The sequence below is a fragment of the Phodopus roborovskii genome, unplaced genomic scaffold (genome assembly GCF_943737965.1).
Source record: "Phodopus roborovskii unplaced genomic scaffold, PHOROB, whole genome shotgun sequence".
Classification (NCBI taxonomy): Eukaryota; Metazoa; Chordata; class Mammalia; order Rodentia; family Cricetidae; genus Phodopus; species Phodopus roborovskii.
Genome location: NW_026126599.1, coordinates 12,210,044 through 12,219,986, shown reverse-complemented (window position 1 = coordinate 12,219,986; position 9,943 = coordinate 12,210,044). Strand labels below are relative to the sequence as shown.

General features: G+C 43.0%; 1 protein-coding gene across 6 annotated transcripts in view; it reads left to right on the top strand.

Annotated features, from left to right (window-relative positions):
• Positions 1-335: 335 nt before the first annotated feature.
• Positions 336-9,943, top strand: part of Cdk8 (cyclin dependent kinase 8) — a 63,074-nt gene continuing 53,466 nt past the window's right edge. For 5 of the 6 annotated variants that reach the window (XM_051205519.1, XM_051205521.1, XM_051205518.1 and 2 more), the window contains exon 1: positions 336-921. In XM_051205519.1, coding sequence (XP_051061476.1) covers positions 794-921 — 128 coding nt within the window. In that variant the 5' untranslated portion in view covers positions 336-793. The remainder of the gene's footprint in view (positions 922-9,943) is intronic. The other variant, XM_051205515.1, reaches the window with a different exon arrangement.

Genomic DNA, 9,943 nt, shown 5'->3' with positions numbered 1-9,943 from the left:
AAATAATCTCCATGCCGCCGAAACTCGTCGCGAGATGGACTACCAATCCCGTCATGCAACGCTCTGAATTCGCGGCGTCGAGGAAGAGGCGGCTACAGCAGCCGCCCGTGCGTTCTGAGCCTTGTAGTTTCTGGCCAGGCCACCGACTGGGTTGGTCCACGTGGTGAGTCTGTCAGCAGCTCCGCACGGCCGCTGAGCCAGGCCCTTTCGCGTACCGGCGTCAGAAGGGGTGGCTGCCACCTCCTGAGCCGCTCGCAGGTGGGGCGGAGTCAGCGCGAGGATTCACAACGTTTTTACGACAGCGGCTGCCGTGTTCCGCGCCCGACCGGCCGACCGCCCGCCCTCCTCCTCTCTCGGAGAAGCTACCGGCTGTTGTGTGGCGTCGCTGGTCTGTCGGGGCTGATGGCACCCTGAGTGTGCGTGAGCGCGTGTGGGAGAAGGTGAGGCGCGGGCGCGCGTGGGCGAGGAGCAGAGCCAGCCGTGGCCGCCCCGCGCCGGCAGCAGCACGCGCGGCCAACCGCGCGCGAGCCGGCGCCCCGGGAGCGCGGGGACAAGGGCGGACGCTGCTCCCCGCCCCCAGCGCGTCCCTCGGCTGTCGCGCGCCCGCGGGGACCGCCCGGCGCTCCCCTGGATGTCCCCGGCGCCCGCGCGGGGCCTCCTGCCGTCGCCGCGTGAGGCGGACTGGTGCTGCGGCCGGCGGGTGTAGCTCGGGGGCTGCGGCTGCCGCGCGGCCGAGTCTCCACCGCGGCCCTCGGCCCCCCACCCCAGCACCCCGGCCTCGGAGGCTGTGACAATGGACTATGACTTTAAAGTGAAGCTGAGCAGCGAACGGGAGCGGGTCGAGGACCTGTTTGAATACGAGGGCTGCAAAGTTGGTCGAGGCACTTACGGGCACGTCTACAAGGCGAAGAGGAAAGATGGGTGAGTGTGGGTGTCGCTGCTGGTGTCCCTGAGGCTGAGAGGCAGGTGGCCAGCCAGGGTGCCCTGGTCCCCACTACCTCTGCCTCTGTCCCGGGCAGCCTGCTTTGGGGAGGAAGTGGTGTCCCAGGAAGCCAAACCCACAAGAAACCTTGCGTGCAAGAGGGGACAAGAACCGTCAGTTTCATGGGCAGTGCACCTTTTTTTATGGATTTCAATACAATGTCTTTTTTTTAATCGTTATAAAATGGCAGTTTAAATATCTGTTTTTCATTGGGCGATTTATCACGGTAACCTTTTGGGAACTAACTCACCCACCTCTGGAGTGATATCCATCAGTCTGGAAGAGAAATGAAGATCCTTTTATCAATTGTGAACAGTTGATGACCAAATTTGGATTTGATGGGAGAAAGAAGGCAGCGAGTGAGTGTGGGTCTGGAGAGTTCCATGGAGGATCATCTGTAATGTAAATGTAGCAGTTGCTCTTCAGGTATCATTAGCTGTGAGGTTTTACATAGAACAATGGGGATTTGGAGCAGAGTGGATGGTGTGTGTGTGTGGGGGGGGGGGGAAACAAGTGACAGATAAATCGGGGCTATGTTGTGCAAGCTCTTTAACCAGAATTTGTCAGCTGTCAGTGAACTTTAATGTTTTTGCTTCAAATATTACCCCCTAGAAACAAGAATTAAACCTATAACCGGTAGTGCTCTCAATTTGGCTTCTTAACAGTAAATAGAAGCGCTCATTTTTCCCCCTTTGTCAGTAGATGACTGCTCTGTAATATTAACAAAAGGGAAATTCTTAGTTGGGGAGGAAATTTATTAATTTCCGTTTTCCTCTTGCCTTTGACACTAGGAAATTATTGGAGAGATTGTCATAGCTTGTTATATAATTTTGGCGATTTATTGGAAACAGCTTTCCCTGAGCATCCCTTGTTTGACTAGTTGCTATTTCGCTACTTAGACAACAATGTTTTTTCATATTCACAGGCGTGCATATTCAGAACTATGTTAGCACTACAAAGTGAAACCAGTAAAGCTGCCTGGAGTTCTTTTCCAAGGGAGCTTGTTTATAAATACTTTAGTAGTCTGGATAATGGAAAAGGACGTGTTAGTTTATTAAACTCTTCTCCTTATTAAACCTTCTTTCAATGTATTTCAGTGCTTTTGTGCAACAGTGAAGCTATGCAGATATTGTCAGAAGGTAGGGGTGGAAAACTTGATGCTCTGGGTGCTGTATGGCTTTAAATGGACTTTTTAGCAGAATGGATAGCAATGAGTGACATCCAGAGCCCTTGCTGCTGATTCTTGTCTAACTAGACTTGTTTTGTCAACATTTTAATAATGGATTATATTTAAAGAAATCATCAGAATTTACTGCAAATTCTTTTCAAGATGGTTAAAGCATCTTCCATCCCTCAATATCACATAGTTTGAAACATGGTCATAACATCTCTACTCCCAAGACATTTGATATGGTAGTACATTGACTAATCTGTCGTATTTTTAAGAATGCTAGTGATTTTTGTATCCCTGTGAGAGGAGCCAATTCTGGCTTCATAAATTGCAAAGTTCAGCCAATAAAATATCCAGATGTGTTTGATTGGGGTTTTTTTTTTAAGTATATGATGTGTATGAAGGGGGGTGTTTTAAATACCTTTTACATCTTGATAGTAGGTTTTCATTTAGGATGTTAAGAATAATTTCAGAAGAAATTACATATCTTAAAAATAGCTGGTGTAGCCAGCTGTTGGTGGCGCACGCCTTTAATCCTGCACTCAGGAGGCAGAGGCAGGAGGATCTCTGAGTTCGAAGCCAGCTTGGTCTATAGAGTCAGTTTGAGGGCAGGCTCCAAAGCAATAGAGAGAAACCCTGTTTCAAAAAAAAAAAAAAGAGGCTGGTGTTAGTATTTCTTAATCACTTATGATGAATATTTGCATTTGGGGGGTTTATTTATTTATTTGCTTTTATGCTTTGGGTTTGTTTTCCAGCAGCCTTGAATGATTCTGTTTATCATGATGAACTTTGCTAATTTTTATAGTGAATCAAATGTCATGGAAGTTTAGAATTAGAACAGTTTGTTTTCCATGAGGAATATTTTTCAGTCTGGCTTGTCCATAAGGCCAGGCTACGTTGTATTTATGAGGTTGTTTGATCTTATAGTAATAAAATTTGTGGCTGTTTTTAATCTTTTATAATAAGACGATCAACTTGGAGCAAGAGGTCTGGGAGGAAAACACAGAAGTATTCTCTCTCGTACTCATTTTTAGTTTTTTGGGATTTATTGGGGTCCCACTCCCCTTTGAGACAGGAGTCATACTATATAGCTTTGACTGTAGGCCACTGACCAGCCTCAAACTCAGAGATCCATTCGCCTCTGTGCTGGCAATTGGGACACCATGGTACTTGGCCTCAAAAAGTATTCTTAATCTGTTATAGTGACAGTCAGTAGGCCAAAGAGTATTGGAAAGGGAGAGAGAAACAGTAAACTTCAAGCCGTGTTTGTGGAAAACTTAGAAATTAGTTGATAGAGCTAATGATAGCAAAAATTGCTGGATAATTAAGCCCTCGGTCCTGGCTGAAGCTCTCTACATTTATCGATTTAATTTCATAAGAACACTCAATCCTATTGTGCTTGGTTCATATAGGAGGAACTAAGCTGTTGAAAGGTAAGCAGATTTGTCTTATGAGTAGTAGTGTAGGACCTGACTGTCCTTGCAGTGTATATACTCAGGAGCCCATCCCTTGCCCTCCCCCTCCCCAAAAGAATTTTCTGTTCAGGAACTTGGTTTGTAGTCCAAACTGTCTTGGAACTCACAGAGTTTCTGCCTGCCTCTGCTTCCTGAGTCCTACGACTAAAGGCATGGGCTACAATGGAGCCCATGCCCTTAACCACTTTACTTCATATAATTAACATGAAGACTCCAGACAGCATCCCTGTCTGCCATTGATACCTCAGATACCATTGAATCTGCTGGTTCGTAGGGCCCAAGATAACCTGGAACTCACTCTATGTAGCTTAGGCTGGTCTTGAACTTAAGCAGTCCTCCTACTTCAGCCTCTTTTGTTTTTTAGTTTTATTTTGTGTATATGAATGTGTACCACATATATGATTGATTGAAGTTATGGATGGTTGTGAGTTATAATATGGGTGCTGGGAATCAAACCCAGGTCTTCTGCAAGAGCTACAAGTAAACTTAACCACTGAGTTTCTCTCCATCCTACTCATGCTTAACATTGGTTCTCATCAGTTGTCTAAAGAAGAGGAAGGAAAGGAGAAATTGGGCAAATCTCAAAGATGCAAAGATGCAAAAACTACCCAAGATTGGCTTTGTCACCTTGGTGTTGGGTTAGTACTTGCTCCCATGGTTGTCTGTTATTGGGGAGCCAGCACAAGGGACTTTTGATTCAATGTTTATTGTAGTATTCAGTGTTTGGATAGTTTGGATGTTCATTAATGAGTGTTCCTTACAACCTTTTTAAAAACGTGTCGGGAGTCAGGTGATGTTGGCACACACAGAAGCTGGCAGATCTTTGTGAGTTCAATGCTAGTCTGGTCTACAGAGCATGTTCTAGAATAGGCTCCAAAGCTACACAGAGTTTGTCTCAGGAGGGGGTTAAAAAAAAAAAGAAGAGTAATGGGAAGGGACAATCATAATATTTATGGTGCCTGTCTTGCCCATGTGGCATTGAGAAGTACATTTTTAGCTCTTGTTTTAGGTCAGCTTTGAATTTAATGCTTAGAATCCATGTTTTTCTTTTATTTTTTGTTTGTTTGCTTCTTTTTGTTTTTTTCTGGAGACAGGGTTTCTCTGTGTAGCTTTGGAATCTGTTCTGGAGCTCTCTGTACACCAGGCTGGCCTCGAACTCACAGAGATCCACCTGACTCTGCCTCTCCAGTGCTGGGATTAAAGGCGTTCACCATCACCACCACCAGGCTTGCTTGCTTCTTACTTGTAGGTTTGGCAAGTTAAGAAGTCATTTGGGGGCTGGTGGATAGTGGCACATGCCTTTAGTTCCAATACTGGAGAGGCAGAGGCAGGTTGATTTTTGTGAGTTCTAGGTCAGCCTGCTGTACTGTACATACAGAGTGAGTTCCAAAGCAACACAGAAAAACCAAAAAAAAAAAAGTCATTTGGAACTTTTCATGTGAGCGATTATTTTTGAGACGTCTAAGGAAAAACTTATTCACTGAGCTAGCCACTCTTTGGGAAGGCAAAGGTAAATGAAACATTACATTATTTGAGGAAGTGTCTCCTGGGAAAACAAACTTGTCAAAAAATTATAGCAATTTTAATAAGTACTATAGTAATGTTGTAATTTGGGAAAGGAAGCGCTGAATTACTTGGGGATTTTATGGGAAAACTCTTCACAGTGGTAGTATTTGATTGGCTCTTGGAAGATGAGAAGAGCTTGTCAGGTCATTCTGTGAGGAACAGGAAAGTGCTTTTTATTGTTTCCTGCAAAGCCCTGTGGGTATAGGCTCAAATGACATGCCTTTCTGACTTAGTTTCTTTTGAGCCTTGCTGTGTGTGAAGTACTATGATAAGGTCTCTCTGTCAGTGGGGCTGTATTTATCTACATGTAGCAAACAGCTTATCTGTGTGTTTATAGCAGCTTTCCATCAAAGCACTGTTGACCATGTAGTCCAGGTGGCCTCTCAGATGCAGGGCATCTGATTTAGGAATTTCTTTGCATAAGGAGCTGACACACACAACTTTGCCTGCTGCTCCAACTGGCTGACTGTTCCTCTTTGGCTTGGCCTCACAGAGAGCAGGAGCTAGGGCTCTGAGGAAACATTAGTGACTATACATTGGGTGAAGAAAAGGTTTGGGAAACAGTGGAATTTCTCTGGTTGGTGCTCTGATGGGTGGAGAGACAAGGTAGGGACTGGATTTCTCCCATACCGGATTTCAGCCAGGAAATTAGAAATAATTTTAAAAATGATAAATTACTATAGACCATATAAAAATTACTTTTAATTGTGAATTATGATTTACAAACATTTGAAATGTAGTATATATGTTAATGGGAATGATATATGCCAAATTGGCGACATTTTATTCCTTGTGGTTGGCAATACCTTTTCTTTGAAGTACATTTTTATTATTGAATCCAATTCTAGTTGCTTTACTTTTTTCTGTCCTTAGCTCCTGCTAGAAATTAAATATACTTATTATTGTTCTTTCCTTCATATTAGCTAAGGGAGATGTTGGTCATCTCCTCATCACGTGGAAGTTACTATAATACTTCCTTTGTCACTTCCTAAGGAGTGTCTGCTATGTCTAATTGATGGCATTCACTTACTGTTGTAAATTTTTTTTTTTAAGTTACATGTATGTGTGTAGGTGAGTATGTAAACATGAGTGCTGGTAGGTGTTTGTGAACCACCATATAGTGCTGGGAATGTACCAGATCCTTTTGCAGGAGCACTACTCACTCTCACCTTTTCATCTCTCAGCCCTCTCACCTGCTATTTTGACCTTAATACTTTTTGGTGTCAGTGATTTTTCAGTGTGCTTTAAAGCAGTTATCAGAAGTTCCAAACTGGGCCAAAGATGGTTGAGCAGGTAAGAGTGCTTGCTGTGCAAGCCTGACCTAAGCTCCCATCTCCAGAACCTGTAGACCATAGGGGAAGGAAACAACGGACTCCTTCAAATTGCCCTTTCACCTCCACATGAAGCATGAATGCATGCGCACACGTACACATGCCCACATACAAATTTAAAAATTTAAGGTCTCCAAATGAGCCCCTGCTGCCATAAGCTGCCTGATGTAATCTATAAAATTCAACCTTCTCACTGTATTCTCTGGCTGTGTAGCTGTTAACACTGTCCATTCCAGAACATTTCATCCAATAAAGAAGCTAAGTGCCCATTACCAGTTATCCCACCTCTTCTCTTCTAACTCCTGTTGCCTTTCTTGGGGTTAAGTTACACTGCATTGTGTGAATATACCACATTCATCAGTTGGACATTTGGATTGTTTTCACTTTGGGGCTGTGACAGATGGTGTTATTTTAAACGTTCATGTTTGAGTTACTGTGGATGTGTTTTCAGTTCTCTTAGGTATAAACCTGGGATTGGAATTTCTGAGTCATCCAGAGCAGCTGAACACTGCTTTTAAGTATCTGTAGTAACTTGTTTAGGACCAGTGTCTATGTTTTTGTGTGCAAGGCTGTATTAGGTTGGCTTAGTCTAGGGCAGAGTTCACACCATGGTCTGTCACATTTAATATTCTGAAATATTAAATCTATACAAGTGCTTCTATCAGTTCGGACCACTCTGATCTCTGAGCCTGGAACTTTACCCCCCTGGCTGAAATGGCTCTAAAGTGTAGCCTCAGAAATCCTATTTTGTCTTGATATGAAAGTCCAACATCTCTTCACTCATTACCCCACAAAATATAGTTTGTCCTGCTTTGGTTTATTATGTAACTACTTCATTGTACCTGTAGTTAATGTTTGCATGTTCTTTGGGTTTTTCTGGTGAGTATTTATGGCTGAGAGGGTATAGATTTCTAGGGCAGCAGTTACTTTCAGCTGCTGGCATATTGCCAAATGCTGACAGGTGTATGTGTGTACACCTGAAATTCATAGTTGCAAATCATTGGATGTAGCTGCAATTAAAATTTGAGGCATGCCGGGAGGTGGTGGCACACGCCTTTAATTCCAGCTTTCAGGAAGCAGGCTGGTCTCTGAGTTCGAGACCAGCCTGTTCTTCTACAGAGAACGAGTGCCAGGATAGGCTCAAAGCTACACAGAGAAACCCTGTCTCAAACAAAGAACTTGAGGCATACATAATATAGGAGAGTAGATATGCAGTGCCTTCTAAAAAAAATAGCACAAGAAGCAAAGGTTGCTGAGCTGGCTGGATCAGTACCCTGAACAGAGCTGGAAGAAACAATGGCAAAGGCAGATGGTGGAATCCAAGTGGGTTATTCAGGTTTTATGAAATGGAGCCACTGAGAACTTAGTGATTTGAAATACATTTTACAAACAAGTTTGCTTAAGTGAGGATTGAACCCATACTTCTGAAATTAAGAGATATCTATAACTGATCTCTGAACCCACATTGGCATGGAATTTGTGGCTTACTTTCCTCATACGTTAACTACTACTCAGTTACCCATTTCTCTAAAATCTGTAACATCATTATAGCCCTGGAATTAACAACTACTGCTATAAGAGGAACTCTGTGATGCCACTAGCATGTTGCATATACCTGAATTGATATGCTTTTTAGAGTGATAAGGGAGCTTAATAGAAAGGAAACTTGTCAGTACTGTGATTTCTATTTAAATAGTCATATTTGAAGAAGATAGGGAGTAGAGTAAAGCATTTTTATGATTTGAAGGCTTGTGTTCTAAAGAAAGTCAGTGAATCATGGAGGTTTCAAATTACAGGATGGATACACTTGCTAATGGTTGTTTTCACTGTGGTGGCTTTACCTAGTGCTTTAACAGATGACTCAGTTTCCAAAAATTACATTTCTACCTGATCCCAAAGAAGATGTCAAGCACAGAGCCAGATACACTTTGCTCACTGACAGTTATTTTAACTGTAAAATTACATCAGTTAATTATTTGGCATTTCATTTTTGTTTCTCTTTGGCTATAGTTCTTTCTGTAAATTTGGTTCCTGTAATATATTTGATAGCTGTTTAAAGGCTCAATTATTGGCTGGGTTCTATGCATGTGTCAGATACGGGAGAGTTATTGTTTTAACAGCCTGTGATTTAACTCTTTAGGAAACTTACAGACTTTTGAGGAGTTCAGGCAATTACATTAGGGTAAAGCTGCAAAAAAAGGTAAGTAAACAGGTTGTCATGGATGTACCCAATCTACTCTTAGGGGTTCAGGGTGACATTTCAGGTGAGACTTGGAAGGTAATTAGAAATTATGCTAGTGGGGAGTAGTCATTAGTGGCATCGTTGTGGATGGACAGTGACTATATGGGAATAGGGATTGGAAAGTTAATGTAGCTAGACAGGTGGCATCATTTGTGGCCCTTGAATTAGTTCTTTCCCTCATTGCCTCCTTTTTTTCTTTTTGGTTTCTCTATTCTAGCTTTCCCTCTCCTCTTATTTTCTCTTTGCTTCTATGGGGGACAGAGGGTTAGAGTATTTCTATGTGTAGCAACCTTGGCTGTCCTGGAACTCTCAGCTATCTGCCTGCCTCTGCCTCCTGAGTGCTGAGATTAAAGGTGTACAACACTGCCAACGACCTACTCTTTGCTTTCCAACAAGGTCTTGCCACATAGCCCAGTCCTCCAGAATCTCCCATTCATTCATCCAGTCTTGTTGTCCCAAGTTTTGGAATTATAGGAGTGTGCTGCAATGCCTCACTCAGAATTTCTTCACATGGAAGGAGTTGCAGTCTGGTTGAAAGGGAGCACAGTGCTTTGTACTAGTTAAGTTGCTACATGATTTCTTTTTTTTTTTTTTTTTTTTTTTTTGAGGTAATTCAGGGATCTTGTGAGTCCCGAGTAGGAGGGAGAAAGCTAAAGTAGCATGTGCAGAAGTGTGAGGGAAAGGGTTGCTTGGTAAAGTGAAGCAATGGATAGAATCCCAAGGCCAGTCCCACAGAGGAGTAAGGGGTGGGAAGATAGGCATTAAAAAAAAGTTGGAGAGGCTGGAGAGATGATAGTTCTTCCAGATGGCTCTGTTTCAAATCCCAGCACCCATGCAGCAACTCCAAACTGCCTATAACTCAAGTTCTTGTGAATCCTACTCCATCACACAGACTTGTGCAGGCCAAACACAAATGCACATAAAATCAAAATAAATGAATTGGGTTGTTTTGTTGGAGACATAAGTGTGTTTTTATATGTTCAACCAGAATCTGGATAACCCAGAGACCTAGGATAGAACCAAACACAGCCATCAAAAATAAAAAGTCCATGAAATGATTTCTAATGATCCTCTGCTAAATTCCTAGACTAGAGCCTAGCATAATTGACATCAGAGGCTTCATCCAGCAACTGATGGGAGCAGATGCAGAGACCCATAGCCAAACATTAGGCACAG